The sequence below is a fragment of the Bubalus bubalis genome, chromosome 23 (assembly GCF_019923935.1).
Source record: "Bubalus bubalis isolate 160015118507 breed Murrah chromosome 23, NDDB_SH_1, whole genome shotgun sequence".
NCBI lineage: Eukaryota > Metazoa > Chordata > Mammalia > Artiodactyla > Bovidae > Bubalus > Bubalus bubalis.
The window spans coordinates 45831372-45853991 of NC_059179.1; the positions used below are offsets into that span (position 1 = coordinate 45831372).

Genomic DNA, 22620 nt, shown 5'->3' on the forward strand with positions numbered 1-22620 from the left:
CTACCCACTCTAGTATCCTGGCCTGGAGAATTCCATGGACTGTATAGTCCATGAGGTTGCTAAGAGTTGGATGTGACTGAGCAGCTTTCACTTTCACTTTTTTCCCCATGACAGAGCCCTCTGCAAAGCAATTAGGATTTCTAACCAAGGTGGTCAGAAACGAAAGAGAAGACAAATGTGATCAAAAGAAAGCCATGCAACAGCTCTTTGTGGACAAAAAAAATGGATAGGTTTTGCCTCAAAAAAAAAAAAATAGTGTTTAATTTTCAGTATTATATAGAAGAATATAAGGAGTAATGCAATCAAGTCATAAGCATCACTTTATTTGGTAAAATAATTTATCTGACTCATAATTTAAGTATATTTATTAAATGGTAGGAATAGTACTTGTAATACTTTTAACATCATTATTCATTTTTTCCATTTAACCAGCCTCCTAACATTCTATATATTCTGTCAACATTAATGCTACAATAGGATCAGGGCTTTACTAAAAATATGAATAGTTCTTTACTTTGTGAAAACTGCAAATAAAAACCATATCCCAGAGCTCCCAGGGGAGCCTTTGTGGCATGAGATCTGTCACATGGGTGCTGCTTGGCTGCCAACAGAGCACAGAGGGACTCTCCACTGGAGCCTGTCAGGTTCTTCAAACAAAACCAAGAAACTGACCAACAAAATCCTTGAGGCCAGGGGAGACTGAAGAGGCGGCCTTCGAAGGCCTGTGAAAATAACTCTCTGCTTAAATAAATCATCTCCCCCAAATAATCTCCCTGCTGCGTAAGCTGGCTTTATATCATCTTCTATCTGCCACATGTTTTTCATAAGGAAGAAAGGCATAAAAAAATAAAGAAACTCTTGTTCTCCACTTATGTTAAATCCACTTTAGCCCACAGTGAAATCCGCCAGCACACTGGGAGGAGAGAAGTGACTGTTTCATAACATCTTTAGATAAAGGTCCTCTTGCTACTCTTCTCAGGCATACCTGTACAAGTGTGGCTAGCCTCTGCATCTTTTCAGACCTCGGGTTTTTGAGGAATTTGCTGCTATTTTCCTTCAGTCAGTCAGTTTAGTCGCTCAGTCATGTCTGACTTTTTGTGATCCCATGGACTGCAGCATGCCAGGGTTCCCTGTCCATCACCAACTCCCGGAGCTTGCAAAAACTCATGTCCTTCGAATCGGTGATGCCATCCAACCATCTCATCCTGTGTCGTCCCCTTCTCCTCCCGCCTTCAATCTTTCCCGGCATCAGGGTCTTTTCCAAGGAGTCAGCTCTTTGCATCAGGTGGCCAAAGTATTGGAGTTTTAGCTTCAGCATCAATCCTGATTTTTCAGGACTGATTTCCTTTAGGATTGACTGGTTTGATCTCCTTGCAGTCCAAGGGACTTTTCCAACACCACAGTTCAAAAGCATCAATTCTTTGGTGTTCATCTTTCTTTATAGTCCAACACTCACATCCATACATGACTACTCAAAAAACCGTAACTTTGACTAGACAGATCTTTGTAGGCAAAGTAATGTCTCTGCTTTTTAACATGCTAAGTTGGTCATAGCTTTTCTTCCAAGGAGCGTCTTTTAATTTCAAGGCTGCAGTCACCATCTGCAGTGATTTTGGAGCCCAAAAAAACAAAGTCTCTCACTGTTTCCATTGTTTCCCCATCTATTCATCATGAAGTGATGCAAGCGGATACCATGATCTGTTTTCTGAATGTTGAGCTTTAAGCCAACTTTTTCACTCTTCTCTTTCACTATCAACAAGAGGTTCTTTAGTTCCTCCTTGCTTTCTGCCATAAGGGTGGTGTCATCTGAGTATCTGAGGTTATTGATATTTCTCCCAGAAATCTTGATTCCAGCTTCTGCTTCATCCAGCCTGGCATTTCCCATGATGTACTCTGCATAGAAGTTAAATAAGCAGGGTGACAACGTACAGCCTTGACATACTCCTTTCCCTATTTGGAACCAGTATGTTGTTCCATGTCCAGTTCTAACTATTGCTTCTTGGCCTGCATACAGATTTCTCAGGAAACAGGTCAGGTGGTCTGGTATTCCATCTCTTGAAGAGTTTTCCAGTTTGTTGTGATTCACACAGTCAAGGCTTTGGCATAGTCAATAAAGCAGAAGTGGGTATTTTTCTGCAACTCTCTTGCTTTCTTGATGATCCAACAGATGTTGGCAATTTGATCTCTGGTTCCTCTGCCATTTCTAAATCCAGCTTAAACATCTGGAAGTTCACAGTTCACATACTATTGAAGCCTGGCTTAGAGAATTTTGAGCATTACTTTGCTAGTTTGTAAGATGAGTGCAATTATGCAGTAGTTTGAGCATGCTTTGGCATTGCCTTTCTTTGGGATTGGAATGAAAACTGACCTTTTCCAGTCCTGTGGCCACTGCTGAGTTTTTCAAGTTTTCTGGCATATTGAGTGCAGCACCTTCACAGCTTCATCTTTTAGGATTTGAAATAGTTCAACTGGAATTCCATCACCTCCACTAGCTTTGTTTATAGTGATGCATCCTAAGGCCTACTTCACTTCAAATTTCAGGATGTCTGGCTCTGGGTGAGTGATCACACCATCATGGTTGTCTGTGTCATGAAGATCTCTTATGTATAGTTATTTTGTGTATTCTTGCCACCTCTTAATATCTTCTGCTTCTGTTCGGTCCATACCATTTTTGTCCTTTATTGTGCCCATCTTTGCAAGAAATGTTCCCTTGGTATGTCTAATTTTGTTGACGAGATCTCTAGTCTTTCCCATTTCTATTTTTCTATTGTTTCTATTTCCCATTCTATTTTCCTTCACTGGGACTAAATCTGCTTGGCCAATGAAACTGTCGCTTTAACTTGCCATTGTGGTTGGCATGGAAACAGCCCTTAAAGCGACAGGCAATGTCTGGACTCCAATGCAGACTTCTGGTTTTCCTGCCAGTCATGCTAGGACCAGTTCCTGCTTTCCTACTCTAACTCCTGGGCATCTGCTTCCACACAGGACACTGGGATGAATTTGATTTTAAAAGGAGAGCAACAACAACAACAAACAAACAAACAAAAAACAACAAAAAAAATAAAATAAAAGGAGAACAAAATCATGGTCTCGATAGAGTGGTTTCAGAGACAGGCTTATGTCCTGCACTCCAGCAGCTGCTCAGGGATAGGCTTCGGGACTCTTCTGCACCCCCATGGAGTCTGTCACAAATGTGGGTGTCACAAGGGTCCATGGAGTGAACCTCCAAGAGTGAGGTGCTCAATTTGGGGAACACAGTGGCTACCAACAGGCAAAGCAGAGCAGTGATCAGCAGTGTTCCCCAAATGGTGTATCCTGCTTTTTATCTCAGTGCATGCAAGCGTGCATGCTAGGTCACTTCAGTCGTGTCTGACTCTTTGTGACCCCATGGACTGTAGCCCATCAGACTTCTCTGTCCATGGGATTCTCCAGGCAAGAGTACTGGAGTGGGCTGCCACGCCCACCTCCAGGGGATATTCCCGACCCAGGGATCAAACCTGCATCTTTTATGTCTCCTGCATTGGCAGGCAGGTTCTCCACCACTAGCGCCACCTGGGAAGCCCCTTTTACCTTGGACCTCGGGGTAAACCAATAGTTGGTGGAGGAAAGTTCTTCTCTAGAAGGATTCCAGCTAACAAAGAAAGGAACAACACAATTAGAACATCACCCCTTAGCTAGACCGAAAGAGAAAACTAGGAATTTATTGTTAATGCTCACTGATTCCGGCATTTAAAGTTTGTGAACCTTTATAATGGAAGCGTTGGAATAATCCCTGAAGCCAGTGCTCTATCCAACATCGCAAACAAGAGACAAGCAGAGCTCATGGAACTCCTGATGTGAAGCAAGAAAGGGCCACAACACCCCCACGATGTAGTCCTGCTGAAAAATCAGAACCTGCATCTGCTCAAGGCTGTAGCTCTAACTTCCGGTTGACAGAAAACACAGGGATCAGAGGAATGGCAAGATGATGATATGGGGATGAAACCAGCAAAATCAGAAATGTGGAGAATTCTACCTGGGTTCACTCACAAGGCTTACAAAATTTCAATGGCAAGAATTAAAAAATGGAACCAGGAACCTATGTATTAAAAAAAAAAAAAGAGAGAGATTTAGATGTAGCAACAAATGCAACATGGGAACTATGTGTATATCCTGCCTGAAATTATCTAATGGCCGAAAAGTGTTTCAAGCTCTCTTTAGAGTTAATTTTATTTACTGTCTCGTATGATCAATGAAGAGTCATTACGTCACACAAAGAGAAGCATCGTGGCCTTTCTGTTGTGGTCATGACAATGAGAAAAGGAAAAGACGCTTGCCACAGATACACCAGCCTGCACAGCACCTGCACAGAACCATCCCTGGCCATGCAGAGGGGAAGGAGACAGTGAAAACACAGCCACAAAGCCAGCACCAGCTCTCCTCTCGGCCGCCAGAGACCATCTGGAAATGGCTGGCATGACCATCATTATCCATTTTGGATACAGTTCTGGAGAGCAACGCCAAGCAGAGTTTTCATCAGAAAATCATAAACCCACAGCACAAGAAGCGAAAGACTGCAAGTGACGTAATTAAATGTGGGGACCCACTTCCACATCAAATGCCCTTTTCAAGTCCTTCTAACTTCACAGACGGCGGTCAAGGCTGCCACACTCTCAAATTGGCACCCTGAGGGGCACCATTTTGAAAAGGTTGATCTTAACAGCGTTGGGCACTTTAAAGTTAAGTCAGGTTGGAGAAACAAAATCTCTAAAAATGGTGTTCTGACCTTTTCCAATGTCTGCAAAACTTGAAAGACTGACATGAGGAGGGAAGCTCAAAGGAATTTAGTTCTTATTCAGGGAACAAAATTTAGCCCAATTAGAAAGATCTTAAATGTTAACGCTGAAAGATTTTATCTGAAATTGGAAGGAGTCTGGTCTAGTTAGAAGACCTCTGACAGCTGTGTGCATGTGTGCTAAGTCGCTTCAGTCATGTCCAAGTCTTTACGACCCTATGGAATGTAGCCCGACAGGCTCCTCTTCCATAGGATTCTCCAGGCAAGAATACTGGAGTGGGTTGCCATGTCCTCTTCCAGGGGACCTTCCTGACCCAGGGGTTGAACCTGAGTCTCCTGCATTGACAGGCAAGTTCTTTGCCACTAGTGCCACCTGAGAAGCCCCAGAGTGGAGCACAGCTGGTGTCAATTCCACAAGTCTACAGCCACACTTAGAGAATTTTCTCCCTTTCTTTTCCCTCTTCATCAAAATGTAGAGGTGACTCCTCTGGTGTGGTCCAATTCCTTAAACTGAGGGATGAAGATGCTGAAGGGGTGTGTGACTCCCTGCAGGAAAGAACATTCCCAGGGCCCATGCATCAGCCAAGTCAGAAGCCCCAAACTGGAAGGAGTTGGCCAGCCGGTGTTTCCTGCCAACCCCAGCAATGTCCAACAGACCCTCTCACCGTGCTGGAAATGTTCCTACCACCATAGGTGACTACAGAGCACTTGTACTGTGGTTCATGTGACCGAGGACATACAGCTTTAATCTTTTAAGATTGATTTAATTAGCTTCATGTGGCCAATGGCTAGTCAATTAAAGTATGAATATAACTCCTTGCAGAATACATTAGAAATACTGATCCCCAAGCCTGATCACTGGAGCTTGTAGTTCCAGAGAAGTGAGGCCAAGCATCTGCCTTCAGAATGAGCTCCCCAGGTGGTCCTGATGCTGGTGGTCCCCCAAAATGCCCCAGACTTGAAGGAGGGCAAGAGCCTATGTGTGGGCTCCAGATGGAGGGCCCACCCACTGCATGGAATTGGGCTTGGGAGTAAGCCTGGAGGCCACAGGATTCCTCGCTTGGCTCCCATCTGGATGTTACATGAAGTACTGTCACTGCCTTGGGCTGGGCAGGTATCGAGATACACTCAGGGCCATGGCCGATGTCTCATGATGTTCCACAGCGGCTGGTGCTCTCCAGCTCACAGCCCCCAACCACTGCTGCAAACACTCACAGATCCCAAAGAAATGCCAGGTCCAACTCCACCTGAGCACCCTCTCAGGTCACCTCCAGACTGGATTCTGTGAGGCCCAAGTGCCTACCCTCCTCCAAGACTCAGAGGACCATGCCCACCATGATCCATATCCTTCTGTCCCTGACTCCAGCTCAAAGGGCAAGCTCTTGGTCCTTTCCTAGGGTTCTCTATTCCAATCAAAGATCATCACTGTTCTTCTGGCAAATCATATTTAAGAATTATCATTGACATCTTCCTGTTCATTAATCACTCATTTGATGGCCCATCAGTTTCTGTCCATTCTCCCTCCAGAACAGTTCTGATTTACCCCCTTCTATGAAAGTCATTGCTCTGCTTACAGGCCTTGCCTCCATGAGGCACTGTGGTCCTTAGGAGAAAATACAAGGTCTTATCTCGGAGCCCAAGGTCCCACCTGGACTGGTCTCCACTCCTCTCTCCGCATCTCCCTCCTGCTCACTAACACACTGATCTTCATTTCTGAAACACTTCAGTATTCCTTGCCCTGCCCTTGGGACGTTCGGTATGCTCATCCTTATCTTCAGAACCCTCTGCGTCTGCTCGCCTAGGCCTGGCTCACCTCTCTTCACGCACACTTAGATATTGCTTCTTTACCTGGCTTCCTTCCCTAGGCCAGGATGGGCCTCCTGCCTGTCTTTGTAGCTCTCAGCACCACTGCCATTCTGTGTTGCCTTGTGGTGGCCTGTTTAGCACTGGGCTCCTTGACTGACCTCCAGGAGGACAAGGACTTGACCTTGTTGACGACTCTATTGCCAGGGCCAACAGTAGCTTCTGGTACGAAATAAATGTGCTAAAAATAGAGCTGCCATACGCTCCTGCAACCTCACTCCTGGGCATATATCTGGACAAAACTATAATTCAAAGAGATACATGCAGCACTATTTACAATAGCCAAGATATGCAAACAACCTAAATGTCCATCGACAGATGAGTGGATCAGGGAAATGTGGTGCATATGTACAGTGGAATATTACTCAGCCGTAACAAGAAAGAAAGAATGCCGTTTGCAGCAGCATGGGTGCAACTCGAGATGATGGTACTAAGTGAAGTAAGTCAGAAAGAGAAAGATAAATACCATACGACATCCCTTATATGTGGAATCTAAAATACGGCACAAATGAACTTATCTATGAAACAGACAAAGAGATCAAACTTGTGGTTGCCAAGTGGGGGCACTGGGGAAGGGACAGATTGGGAGCTTGTGATTAGCAGATGCAAACAATTATATAGAGAATGGATAAACAACAAGATCCGACTGCATAGCACAGAGGACTATGTTCAATACCCTGTCATAAACCATAATGGAAAAGAATATGAAAAAGAGTGTATATACATGTACAACTGAATCACTTTGCTATATGGCAGAAGTTAACACCACACTGTAAATCAACTATATTTCAATAAAATAAATTAGAAAAATAAAAATAAATGTGAAAAAAATGACTAAAAAAAAAAGGGTTTCATTGACTTCTTTTTGATTACTATTAGGAATCATTTGAATTAATGAAGACCCTGATAAAGATTTATGAATGGTGCAAGGGAAGCTGAGGGATAAAAACATAAGATGAGATAGTAAAGTTTTTGTAACACAGTTTTGCCATTAGTTTAGCCAGTAATTAGAACACCAGGCAAATTAAGCCTAAAGGTTCTGACAGGCAGGTGAGGCGGCTTCTGCCAGAGCAGAAATGGAAAGAAATAGCACTCTGCACGCAGACAAAGATGTGAAAATTCTAATTCCCGAGGATGTCAAGATTGTGAAATTAAGACCACGACAGCAACAGGAAGCCAAAGGAGCAGCACATAAATCCCTTGCAGCTCTTGTCGGAATTGAGATGTTCAGACAGCCTCAAGACTCGTGGGTAAAGATGAGGCATAACCGGGTCTCCATTAATTTAGGACACTTCAGACAGGACATAGTGCTGGTGAACCCAAGGGTATAACTGGATGAAATAAGTAATCTCACTGGATCCACAAGACTATGTCATGAACCACTCAAATCCGATCATCGAAAAGAGCTTGAGCTCTAACCTCTCAGTACTGACTGTACACAGACTTTTATTCCATTCTGCAGATGAGGAAATGGAGAGGGTATATGTATTAATAAATTGTTGTCGGAAGCAAAACTGGGTTTCAGAACCTGGCTACCTGACTCCCAACCCAGCATCCTTTCCAGAACTTTCTCCTTGAGAAGGTAGTTTCTCGCACCACCCAGGACAGAACTTATCGTCCTGCTGACTCACCCCTGCCTGGTCCAGGCTCTCCACATCCTGCCATTTGCCTTCGATATATGCTCAGAGAGCGCCCACAACAGGCCAAGCCACGTGGAAGGGGACGGAGGAGGAAGTAAAGACCCCGCCCCTGACCTTGAAGACATGTCTGGCTGATGGGACAGGTAATGAATGTCCAAGTGTGGAGATGAGACCAGTGGCAAGCAGCCTGAAATTGCGCAGGGGTCAGGGTTCTGCCTGTGACCTGACCAGGGTCCCACACAGCAGAATGGTGCCCCGCCCGGTCCAGGACCCATCTCCCACCTGGGTGACCTGTGCACCCTGGAGGCAGCACCTTTCAGCAGCCGCATCACCTCAGGGGCTCACACTGAATATGAAGGTCTCATTCGCAAGAACACCTAGTCAATTTCTTTCTGAACTTACCATGTTTATTTATTTTTTTATTTTTGTTAACCCAAGAAAAGGACTTTACATTTATCCCCATGATGGGTGGGAGGTTCAAAAGGGAGGGGACATATGTATACCTCTGGCTGATTCATGTTGAGGTTTGACAGGAAATAACAAAATTCTGTAAAGCAATTATCCTTCAAAAAAAAAAAAAACTAAAATAAAAGTCTCATCTTGTTAATTTTGGTCCATTTATCCAAACCGCTGAAATCTCCATAATCTAGATTCTGCCACGCAGAGCGCAGTGACCCCGAACCAGCTTTGCATTGCCAAGAAACGTGCCCAGCACACCTATCGTGTCTTTATAGCGATGGGCTGACAATTGTTGGGCCAGGATGAGGCCGTGTACACAGCCCGAAGGCCACTGACAGCTATCTCAGTCCAGCTGTCCAGCACGATTTGGTTCAACCTGAACAATGGATGGATATCCTCTGGTGGTTATTCAGCCAAACGCGAATCCCCTCAGTCTTACCAGGCACTACCTGCCTTTTTCTACCCTACAGAGTGATATTCTGAGATACTCTCCGATAAATGCCTTCTCAAATACTCATGCCCAGGCTTGGCAAATTGAAAGTGCTTCTTTCTGCAACTGTTTCAGACTGAGTATTAATTAGAGCTGCCCCTTAAGAGATATCTGGAACTATTCCAGACAGAAGAAAAGTCAATGCCAAAGTTCTGCTAGCTCAGCGACACCCCCCGTATAGATCAAGTGGCCGTGGACTTCCCCAGGCAACTGTCTTCACTCACTGGCGGACGGGGCTTGGAAACAGAAAGCTCGGTGGGTCTGAGATACGCAGGGGGTGTGATCTACCGCCATCAGCTTCCATTATCCTAAACTGGAAAAGCGCATGTCTAAGCTGGCCCACCTGTCCAATAAAGCATTTTGATCAAAGATGCAGATACACAGAGCACCTGTTTGAGGAATGGCCTGGGTGTCCATGGGGATCCAGCAGAGTTATGGAACTTCACAAAGTGGGTCCCCGCCGTTCTAGAGGCAGACAGCAACACTGTGAAAAATGCTCCTCCGGGGAAGCTTTGAGTTTCTTTAAACATTCAATTATAGCTCTACAAACACAGATTTGAAATGAACAGCATCTGATCTTTGCACAAATTAGAGATGCTAGAAGGAAAATAAAATAGATTCTCCTAACAATCAAGTAATACAAATCAGCCCTGCTTCATGAAAAAATCGGTTTATACCAAGTCTGGGAGTGGGGTTACTTAGGTGACTCCCTTTTCGCATTTATTTCAGATGATGACTTTTATGATTGGAGGCACTGAGGGAACTTTATTTTGGTTCTGATTTTTAAGCAGGTTTTTAATTAAAATAGATTTCTGGATACAGGCTGTGGGCACAGGTTTTTAGCCCCGGGAAAGCTGCTGGAGGCCTTGCTAACATCCACTGTTTCCTTTGCTGAATAGGAAACACTTCAACATTCCTCATTACAACCATTTTCAAGTTTTTAGAGAAGCTTTTTTCCTTCAAATTAAAAAATTTTCCTAATTTTAAGGATAATTTCTTGTAAAATATTGAGAAAGTAAATATCCAAATCTTTCTGGCATTCATGGACACAAGTGTAACCTTAAGATAAAAACTGAATATCATGTAAAGTAACAGGCTGTTCACACTGACTATATTATAAACAGTTTTTACATTAATAAAAATCTCCATTATCATCTTTAGCTGTACTTCTGCATAGTGCTCTATTTCATAGCTGAGTCATGACTTATTTAATCAATCTCCTATGGACATACTTTTAGGTAGAACATTCTGCAATGAACATCCTTAGACCTGGGCTGATTCCCCAGTGTTGGCTCTGAAGCAAGGTACCGACCAGGCTACCTTCTGATTGCTCAGGCTCTATATTCTGTTGGTTGTGAAAATTTACATTTATTTTGCTTTCTTGCACATTTATCTCTGCTTCATTTGGATAAATTCTTCATTTGGATCTATTGGGCCAAAGGCTATGTAAATTAAAAATTCTACTTTACACTGGATGGTTGATTATCTTCTGGGCCTGACAAATAGCCATAGCATACATGCATTTCATTCTATCTGTAACTCTGTAGAATATTTTTGGTATTCCTCATTTCAACAGTGAAGTTCTTATGAGACAGGCATGCCACTTTTTTCAAAAAATTTGTTACACTAAAATATTTGGAGGGAAGTGGATTATTAATAAAATAGTCACATTCCCATGCTCTAGTTTTGAAAATGCTATTCTCAACAAAATGAAATTTCCACAGTTAGTATAAGTAGTGTAATTAAAATCAAGCTATACAATGTCATGCGTGCTAAGTTGCTTCAGTTGTGTCCGACTCTGTGTGACCCTATGGACTGTAGCCTACCAGGCTCCTCTGAACACAGGATTCTCCAGGCAAGAATACTGGAGTGGGTTGCCATGGCCTCCTCCAGGGGAGCTTCCTGACCCAGAGACTGAACCTGCATCTCTTACGTCTCCTGCATTGGCGGCAGGTTCTTTGCCACTAGCGCCACCTGGGAAGCCCTATACAATGGCTGAGGGGCACAAAAGCCATCTCCATACACTCTTCTAAACATACTTTGACAGTGAAGTTGGGAAAAGAAATAGATCAAGAAGAGAAAGTTTTATGTTGACAGCTTTTCTAATTCTGAGATTATCTTCTGATAGGCCCAGAATTGGCAGTGGGCAAATTAAGGCACCTCTAAAACGTTCTTTTATACAAATTAGCCACTGTGTAGTTGTTAGCATGGACTATCGTACCCACCTTAATGGAAGGTAAGTCATTTTCAAAGGGAACCATGAAGAAGACTATCAAGTCACTTTACAGACTCAGAACCAGATGGGCTGTAAGAAATGCATTCCTATATGGGAAAGGACTTCCATTAGAAAGCTAAATGAAGAAGAATATCAGATTACACACAGACTACGATATCAAAGAGGAAGAGACTCATTCATAAGAAAAAAAAATTCTATGCAAACATTCACCAAAGTACTAACCAGGGTTGTGTTTGGTAGTAGGAGTATTTTGGGGGGTTGGGGAAGCTCTTGATTTTTTTTCCCCTATAGTTTTCAATTTTTTTGCATTGGATACATAGTCCTTTTAGAGTGAAAACTAACTTGAGGTTTTTATTGAGTCAATTTCCATTCCTCTATCTGCAGCCCTAAAATCATGCAAAGGTGCAGGCTCAGTCTCACTCTTGCCACTGACCACATTCCTCCACCAGGCTAATAATAGTCGCAACAAAGACACTTCCCAAATCCAGCTGCCAATCCTAAAACCCCATCAAGGTATACGTCACCACCAAAAGCCTGATTTTCTTTTGCTCTTTCAAGGAATACCTAGCTCTGTCCACTGTGATATTTTCAAAACCACATCCAAAGAGTAGGGACACAAATTAAAATGTCCTATGATATTCTTATATGAAAAAAAGAGCATGACAGTAATTTGCTAAGAGAGACATACCAAAAGCAATATTCGGGTTTCCACTCAACCCTCTGATTATCCAAGATGTGTGGCTGAACTTCTTTATTAAAATGACCAAGTCGCAAGAAAAGCTAAAAACTCATCATGTACAGCTCACAAAATGCCAAGAGGCAGGCTGTACATCTCAAGAAGCAGGCTATGCTATTCTACATATATTCATTTGAAACACATGTATTCGTAATATATATTCACCTGCACTTTAAAATTTATCTGTTTGTTTATAATTGCTGTGGGCCACAGTGTCAGATAAGGAGAAGGCCACGGCAAGCCACTCCAGTACTCTTGCCTGGAAAATCCCATGGACAGAGGAGCCTGGTAGGCTGCAGTCCATGGGGTCGCTAAGAGTTGGACACTTCCGACTTTCGTTTCACTTTCATGCACTGGAGAAGGCAGTGGCAACCCACTCCAGGGTTCCTGCCTGGAGAATCCCAGGGACGGCAGAGCCTGGTGGGCTGCCGTCTATGGAGTCGCACAGAGTCGGACACGACTGAAGCGACTTAGCACAGTGTCAGCTATTGAATGTGAGAACTGGCTGTTCATGAACCTGTTCATCCAATTTGCTAAGGACCCTCAAACCGAAGCACCAATGTAAGGAAGTGATCTCACTCATTTATACAGAGATGCTGAGTCAGATTTCCGTGACGCAATATCTCTGGCAGAACTCATTTCAACGAAGCTGTCTTACCTATACTGTCATTTCAACGAAAAATCAGCATTTCACCAAGGGGTAAGAAATGGGAACCAGTCACTCTGGAAGTGAGAAACTCCCACTTTGGATCAAGCAAGACTTGGGAACTTGATTTGTCTCTTTAAATACAGATTGCTTAGTAGGGGAACTTGATTCTTCTTTGGTACTCATCAAATAGGATAGTAGGGGGTCCTTTAGACCTGAGGAGCCCATGGAGAGAGCCACAGACTGTAAAGGGTGACAGAATATGAGTTGTTGTTTTTCCTTGCACCCTGAGGCAGCCATGGTTTTCTCCAGGGAAGGCACACAAAATATGTAATGACATCCATGTGCTGCAAAAAAATAATATAATACCATTTTCTGGAAATTTATGTAATTTTGCAAAAAAAGGGCCAAATTTTTAAATAAAAAGATAAAATAAATATTTCATAACACTGGAGACAAGCTCTGAAAGATAAAATAAACTCTTGGTATTTCCCAAGGAAAAAAAAGAGATTCAACCCATTTGAAGTTGTTTCTCCTTATATAACCCAGGAATTGCCAAAAGTCAACTAATTATGGAACAGTTATTGGAACAGAACAGAGGATGCTTAAATTCTATCCTTGAAAAATCAGGCTCTGACAAAGGAAACATCAGAACTATGAGAAAAACCTGCTGAGCTAGAAAGTTCTTTTTCAGAGTGATAAAATTCTTTATTTTTCCATTGGATCATTTTTTGAAGCTAATTCCAGCCTCAAATCCGAATCTGGATTATAAATCCACGCATTCAGTTCTGCGTCTCTAAATGCCAATCTCAATTACTCAGCACTTTCCAGTCTCCATGTCGAAACTTTCTCCCGTCAGGCCATAAACATGAATTAACCCGACTTACTCATTTCTTTCCAGGTTCACGACCAGCTCTTTGCTTGTCAGTTGTATTCGAAAATTCAACACTCCTGGGTGATTCTGAAAGATAAATAAGAGAAATCAGTTGAAAATCATTTCACTTTGGCCTGCCAATATCCGAATATTCTCTGTAGACATAGTTAATGGAGAGAGAGAAAAGTACATTTCTTCCTGGGACCATTCTGAGACCTTGAGAAGAGGAGACCAAACCACCAGGATGAGAGTCTGGAAAACGCATCACTCTCCCAGATGGTAAGGACACACCCGGAATTCCTGGCCTCTGTTCGCCTTTCCGTGGGCCACATACGCTTGGGGTCCTTCTTGACTCATAATTTATTCCTTTCTTGGTTTCTCTGTTTCCAGCAAAGACACTTTCATTTTCCCCAACTGTTCATGTCAGAAATGTGAAGTCTGTCTCCCTCAACAACTCCATCCAATCCGTGAAAAGGTCCTATCGAGTCACCCTCCAAAGCACAATTCCTGTTGTCTAGGTTGGATATCTCCACACCGTGCTCTGGTTCACACCTCTTGGATGCTGCAAAACCCTCTACCCCGAGTCCCTCCACACCTACCTGAGCTTTCCTCCCATCCACTCCCCAGAGGCAGGGTGAGGATATTTTAAAAATCACAGGCTCATCCATCTACCTTTATGGATGACAGTACATTGACATCCCAGCACGCTGATGTTAATATGTCAATTTTTTTTCCAAAAAATTTACTTACTCATAGTTGATATAAAATATTATATAAGTTACAGGTGTACAACATAGTGATTCACAATTTTTAAAGGTTATATTCTGTTTATAGTTATTGTAAAAATACTGGCTATATTCTCTATTCTTGTAGCTTATACTATACCTAAGTTTGTACGTTAATTCCCTTTCCCTATATGGCCTCTCCCCATTCCCTCTCCCCACTGCAAACCACTAATTTGTTTTCTGTATTTATGAATCTGCTCTTTTTTGTCTGTATTCACTAACTTGTTGTATTTTTTAGATTCCGTATATAAGTGATATCATTACCCTCCAAATCCATCCATGTTGCTGCAAATAGCAAAATTTTCATTCCTTTTTATGACCAAGTAGTATTCCATTGGGTATATCCATCCATTCTCCACTCAACTATTGATGGACACTTAGGTTGCTCTCATCTCTTGCCTTTGTAAGTAATGCTGCTACAACATTGGCATGCATCTATCTTTTTGAATTTGTGTTTTTGTTTTTTTGGGGGCGGGTATATGCCCAGGAGTGGAACTGCTGGGCCATATGGTAACTCTCCTTTTAGGTTTTGAGAAACCTCCATACTGTTCACTGGTTTTCACACTGAACATGCCGACCCTTTCATGTGGCCCACAGTGCCTGCATGGCCTGGCCCTCCCTGTCCTCCACACCCGCCTGCATTGCTCTCCTCCTGGCTCACCCAGCTCCAGCCACACTGGCTTTGCCAGCTCCTCCAACACACCAGGCTGCTTGGCAGCTCTGAGGCAACATTCCCTCTGCCTGGAATGCTTTCTCCCAACTACCCAGGATCAACTTAAATATCAATGACCCGAAGAAGCCTTACCCTACTCCCCAGTCTAATGACACCCACCTCCCTCCAGGTATTCTTTCTCCCAGTCTCCTGCTCCTTCCCTCCCTGGAAGGAAGAACTCCCTTCCTACTCATTACAATTCAGTATGTTGATTTGTGGGTCCCCCTGTTTATTATGTCCCTTTTGTTGTTTGTTGTCCAGTCACTCAGTCGTGTCCGACTCATTGATAGTCTATGGACTGCAGCATGCCAGGCTTCCCTGTGCTTCACTGTCTCCTAGCGTTTGCTCAAATCCATGGCCATTGAGTTGTTGATGCCATCCAACCATCTCGTCCTCTGTCCCCTTCCTTATCCTCCATGGTGCCAGACAAATAACAGAAACTCAGTTAACATTTGGTGAAGAAAAGAATGAGTGAATGAATAGGGCAAAAAGCTCTACGTCTTCTCCCTCTTGCTAGGCAGACACCTTCCTCCACCTCGCTTCTGGGTCCCAAGAAACCCTAGTCTGTGCTTGTCAGTCTGTCAGTGGGGGGCAGGCGTCTATATTCATTGCTCTGCCCCAGAAATCCCAATGAGCTCCTTGCCCCTCCTGGAGAGCACAACCATGGGGTACTGTCCCTGAACCCACACCCTTATCCCAGATTAGCCCCCATCTAAACCAGGCTGGCTGAACGTGCCACATCCCTCTCGATGAGCCCAAGTCAATGATGCAGCATCCTTACCCAAGTCAAAATCGATTTGCCATCCCATAGTTATTCTACAAAGCCTCTCCCTTGCTTCCTTGCCTATCACATCCTCAGTGATTCTGGGGACCGGCAGTCAAATTCCAACTCCCTCTGCCCCTCCCCAGCTAACATGTTTCAATTGGAGGCATCACGTGTCCATCAGGCATTTCTAAAATGTTTAATGTTGATTTGGAAAAGTGAATGCTGTGCTTTCATTCTGATGAGGTGGAGAGAGAGCTCACCCAGCATGACCACGCCCTGACTCAGCTCACCATAGTTGCTGTGCTCAGCTCAGGCCAGGCAGTACTGCCTGCTGTCCAGGCAGATGGGAGAAGGGCAGAGCATGAGTTAACTCACAAATGATGCAACCAAGGCAAAGAAGAAAGTGGAGCCGCTCAGTCGTGTCTGACTTGTTATGACCCCATGGACTGTACCCTGCCAGGTTCCTCTGTCCAGGGAATTCTCTAGGCAAGAATACTAGAGTGGGTTGCCATTTTATTCTCCAGGGGATCTTACCAACCCAGGGATTGAACCTGGATCTCCCGCATTGCCGGCAGATTCTTTACCATCTGAGCCACAAGGGAAGCAGCCAATGTAAGGAAGGACCAAATGCCATCAGAGCCCACTGAGGAAATGAAGGCTGCTTAGCGACTTAAAAAGATCACAGTGGAGGAGAGATGTGTCAGGACAGAACTGACAACATGAACTCAAGATCACCAGCTCCTCCCAGGCGGTCTTGCTCTGCTGCTTCAAGTGAAATTTCAATCTTGTTCAAACATCATCACCCACATTAATACTGCTGGTAACTTCAGTGTATTGGTTTTGCCTGCCTTTATAAGTTCTTCTGGATTCATGCTTCAATAAGAGGAGAATAAGTTTAGACATAATTCTCTAACATCCCATATTTGAAAGACACTATTATAATTATTATATTATTCAATAAGAATATTGAATAATAAGGCAAAAGGAGATGGGGCAGCAGAGGATGAGATAGATAGCATCCCCAACTCAATGGACACGAATTTGAGCAAACTCCAGGAGACAGTGGGCAGAGGAGCCTGGCATGCTGCAGTCCATGGGATTGTAAAGAGTCAGACACCATTTAGCGACTGAATGACAAAATTATAACTCCAGAGTTCAAGGGGCTTTTTTACAAGACAGCATTTCAGCTTGTCTATGAAGAATCACATGCTATTATGTTTTAAGAGATAAATGGATTGTATTAATGAGTTCCAATAACTAACATTAAAATAATGAGTTAAGATGAAACAAAATTGAAATAGAACCCACAACAGAAGGTCACATGAGTTTTGGGGAAATATTATAACTTGAATTAACTAATGCCATATAATCAGGGAGAGCCACAAAGGGTGAGACATTATTCACTCTATTTTTAGGGCAGCCCTTGGAATGTCTTTTTGTAATTTCCCATATCTAGTATGGTAACCATTAGCCACATATGGCCACTTAAATTTAACTTAATTAAAGTGATATCAAAATTAAAAATCAGTTCATCAGTCACACGGGACACATTTCAAGGCGCTAAAGCAACACGGAGCTACTGGTTATCCCTGCTAGACAGCTCAGATGTGGAACATTTCATTTTCACAGGGTTCACAGAAATTTCTGTCTTTGCTGAGCACCCCTGAGTCATTAATAAAGACGTGAAACTTGCATCATCCAATAGCTGTCCAAGTACTACACTGTTTTGAATATTGGTGCCTTCGGGGGATAAAACTAAATGCCAGCATAAGTTTTTTTTGTTTTAAAGAAAGCTCTTCTCAATTAATTGATGGATGACATTATTTTTTAAGTAGTTACTTAAGCTTGAGAGTTAAACTGCTGGTATTCATATACATAAAATACTTAAGTATAATATCTGGGTTTAAACAGATCTTGTTTTTTTTTAAAATAATTGTATTTATTTGTTTATTTCTGACTGTGCTGGGTCTTGCTTGCTGTGCGGGCTTTTCTCCAGCTTGGGTGAACGGGGCTACTCCCTGTTTGCAGTGCGTGGGTTTCTCACCATGGTGATTTCTCCTGTGGCACAGGCTGCAGGGTGCCTGGGGCTTCAGCAGTTGCCACACATGGGCTCCGCAGGTGCCACTCCAGAGCTTTAGTACACAGGCTCAATAGCTGTGCACAGGCCTAGCTGCTCCAAGGCATGAGGGATCTTCCCGGAGCAGGGGTCAAACCCGTGTCTCCTGAACTGGCAGATGCACTTTCTACCACTGAGCCACCACGGAAGCCCAGATCTTATTTTTTATGGATTCATCCTAATGATGAAACAAACATCAGTGATCTAGTGAAACCATACTTCCTACTTGCTATATTTTGATAATCCCTGGTGTTTCTAAGAACTGTATGGATTTCTGAGTGTTTGCTGAACTTTTAAACTCAATATTCCTAAACACGCATAACTTCCTTTGATTTTAATACAGCAGACAAAAAAGTGTTTCTCAGCCTGGATTTGCTTTCGAGTCTGCCACAAGAACGAAACTGGAGCCTATTATACAGAGTGAAGTAAGCCAGAAAGAAAAACACCAATACAGTATACTAACGCATATATATGGAATTTAGAAAGATGGTAACAATAACCCTGTGTACGAGACAGCAAAAGAGACACTGATGTATAGAACAGTCTTATGGACTCTGTGGGAGAGGGAGAGGGTGGGAAGATTTGGGAGAATGGCATTGAAACATGTAAAATATCATGTATGAAATGAGTTGCCAGTCCAGGTTCGATGCACGATACTGGATGCTTGGGGCTGGTGCACTGGGACGACCCAGAGGGATGGAATGGGGAGGGAGGAGGGAGGAGGGTTCAGGATGGGGAACACATGTGAACCTGTGGCGGATTCATTTTGATATTTGGCAAATCTAATACAGTTATGTAAAGTTTAAAAATAAAATAAAATTAAAAAAAAAAAAAAAAAAAAAAGAACTTCTATCTAAATTTACCCATACTTCCTGACACTGGGATTTAATTACAAACACATACAGAGAGTTCTCTCCAAGGTCTACAGCATGTACTCATTAATTATATCTTAGAAAAACAAGATCATTAATTACATTTGGAATAAAATAGCAGAACAAAAATACATCTCAATGTTCTGTCGAGATGTTTCTGAACAGCACGTTTGTCTATTTTATATATATGTGTGAAAATAATTATTTTAATTACAAATTGTGTTTGCTTAAGATATGGACATACATCACTATTTTATATTTTTCTCACACATGATTATTTTAAAGACAAATACTGACAATTACATTTGTGAATAAAAATTAAATATTTGCAGCACCCTTTTTACTCCCTGAAAAATTCAGCTAGATTAAACACAAACATTTGTACTAATTCCACATAAAGTCCCTACAGGAGCTGTTAGAATGTTGTAATGTCAACATATTTCAAATGAATACATTTTCCCCCAGGGAGGTAGAAAGAGCTTTATCTGTATAAAGCTAGTTTTAGTTGAGACCTGATTGGTATAGGCAAATTCAATGGAGAAGCTAAACAGAGAGCTATTTTAACTCAAAACCACTCCTTGCCAAAGATTTTTTAGTCTAAAAGCATGTATTCATCCCATTTTCTTTTGATTTTTAGACATAGGAGATGATGAACTAGTACTGCTTAAATACAGCATTCATTTTTAAAAATGACATATTGATTTCCCTAATGAAATCATGTCTTTTATTGAATGCTTGAAGAACTGCATTTGCTGAATAAAACAATTAAATGCTTATCACTATGCTAGAAATGTCTTGACAGTCATTATAATTCTATTGTTTAATTGGGGAAAAATATATCCAAAAGAATATATAAAACATACAATTTATATAAAAGTATAATTTAAAAAACAATAAAATAATCATCAAGGTATCTACTACCCAATTGAAAAGTCAAAATATTTCCAGAATCCTAGAAGCCACCCTGTATTCATTTGCTAAGGCTGCCAAGACAAAGTATCTTAGACTGGGTAGATTAACTAACAAAAATTCATTTGTGTGCAGTTCTGGAAGCTAGAAGCCCACGATCAAGTGCATATGTAGTTTCTTCTGAGGCTGCTCTCCTTATAAGTTCCTCGTGGAAATGAGTTTAGGCTGGCTCTCCCAGATGGCTTGCCCAGGCAGGTCTACAAAGTAAAGCTCTGGCTGGACCCCACTGCCTGTCACTGGGACCCTCATCTGCTCTGTACTTTTTCTGAAGTCTCCCACAATGCACTTTTCCAGCGCATCCCTCTTTTTTTTTTTTTTAGGTCCCAACTTGGTGGAATTTTTATTTTTTATTTTTTATTTTTTTTTAAATTTTATTTTATTTTTAAACTTTACATAACTGTATTAGTTTTGCCAAATATCAAAATGAATCCGCCACAGGTATACATGTGTTCCCCATCCTGAACCCTCCTCCCTCCTCCCTCCCCATTCCATCCCTCTGGGTCGTCCCAGTGCACCAGCCCCAAGCATCCAGTATCGTGCATCGAACCTGGACTGGCAACTCATTTCATACATGATATTTTACATGTTTCAATGCCATTCTCCCAAATCTTCCCACCCTCTCCCTCTCCCACAGAGTCCATAAGACTGTTCTATACATCAGTGTCTCTTTTGCTGTCTCGTACACAGGGTTGGAAATATAAACACACATTTTAAAAGTGATTTTTAAAAATTAGCTATAGTATTTTTCTTCTCATTATTATTCACTGGGTTGCCTTTATTTGTTTAGTCCTTGCTAATAACATTTTTATTCACAATAACCTCTTAAATGATATCCTACAGCAATGTAAATTATTTTCTCTGCTATGTGTTACTTATGAACAATATTATAACACCAATAAAGGGATCTTAAAAATGATCTAATTTCACGTTTTACTTGAAAATGTTAGGCTGCCATTCTTTAATTTGTGTAACTGGGGGCTCACCTAAACCTGGATTTAAATTGTTTCACCCTTGATGGCTACAAAATATCCCAAGTCAACAAAGGTATATTTCTATGGATGGGGGAATGCTTATGAATTTTTTTTTTTGCCTTCTGATGAATGGAATGATACTCTGCCCCATCTCCTTAATGTTTCTATGTCTATAAATAATAGCCAATTTCAATGACTTAGAAAAATCTTAACCTGACCATAAAGTGGAAATAAGGTGAGTGAGCCTGCAGAAAGGAAGGGAGGGAACTGCATTAAAAATCAGAAGTGGGGACCACAGCCAAATACACACCCATCACCACGTCTAGGTTATCTTTGCAAGGACAATAATCAGTCAGAGCCAAAGTCATTTATCTCAACCATTGATACCAGAAGCTCAGAGGAACCTAATTTTTCAAGCAGAACAAAAATATTAAAATATTGTATTCCAGGGACTCTGAAATAACTAGATCCCTCCCTGGCACTAAATAAATGCTTCAGGCTGCAAGCCTGGCACTCACAGGGCACGAGGGAGTCATTTATTGCTATGAATATTTAGAGGCAATCTTGATTACCACTTTAATATTAGTGCAGTGGTTCCATAGTCAGGAAGATATGAGCATCATGGAATTGAGAGAGGACAAAATTGAATTAGCTGGAGAATAACACAGTAAGGATGAGGGCACTGCAGCACCATAATGGGCGTCCCTGGCTTGGAGACTTTTAGTTATTATGTAAATGATGATAATGTTTATTCATGAGTCATTGATACTTTTCTCTGATGGGAAAAGGACATTAGCAAACCTCTTGTTAAAATGTGCAGAATAGCACATGTTATCCTCAGGTAAGAAGTGCTTTTAAAAGATATGGAATGTAGCTTGAAGCTGTTTGTGTGTTAAAATGTGAGGTTCTTTTCTGCACTGCTTTTTTCTTACTGTATTTCTCTGCACAAAGGGTTCACAGGTTTCCAGCCCATTTCTCCCTTCCCATCAAAAAAAGGCACAACCACTTGCTTTTTGGCATGTGTGATGTTCTTATTTCAAGTTCTTTATGCTGTTGCTACTGGTGGGACACTAAAGCTTAAATTTGCAGCATTTCAGATTTCCATTTTTGACTATTCTAGCCAGTGCATAGAATAAATATGCACTGAAGAAATAGAGATCAATGCAAAGAAATAGAGGAAAATAATAGAATGGGAAAGACTGGAGATATCTTCAAGAAAATTAGAGATACCAAAGGAACATTTCATGAAAATATTGGCATGGAAGAAATGGTACGGACCTAACAGAAGCAGAAGATATTAAGAAGAGGTGGCAAGAACACACAGAAGAACTGTACAGAAAAGATCTTAATGACCCAGACAACCATGATGGTGTGATCACTCACCTAGAGCCAGAGAGCCTGGAATGTGAAGTCAAGTGGGCATTAAGAAGCATCACTACAAACAAAACTAGTGGAGGTGATGGAATTCCAGCTGAGCTATTTCAAATCTTAAAAGATGATGCTGTTAAAATGTTGCACTCAATATGCCAACAAATTTGGAAAACTCAGCAGTGGCCACAGGACTGGAAAAGGTGTTTTCATTCCAATCCCAAAGAAAGGCAACGCCAAAGAACCTTCAAACTACCGCACAATTGCACTCATCTCCCATGCTAGCAAAGTAATGTTCAAAAATCTCCAAGTGAGGTTTCAACGTGAACTGAGAACTTCCAGA

The 22620-nt window shown here is 42.0% G+C and overlaps 1 protein-coding gene across 4 annotated transcripts in view; it reads right to left on the reverse strand.

Annotated features, from left to right (window-relative positions):
• The window catches only part of ADAM12 (ADAM metallopeptidase domain 12), a 392390-nt gene that overhangs the window by 264438 nt on the left and 105332 nt on the right, over positions 1 to 22620 (reverse strand). For all 4 annotated transcript variants that reach the window (XM_044935396.2, XM_044935395.2, XM_025273894.3 and 1 more), the window contains exon 3: positions 13732 to 13805. In XM_044935396.2, coding sequence (XP_044791331.2) covers positions 13732 to 13805 — 74 coding nt within the window. The remainder of the gene's footprint in view (positions 1 to 13731; positions 13806 to 22620) is intronic.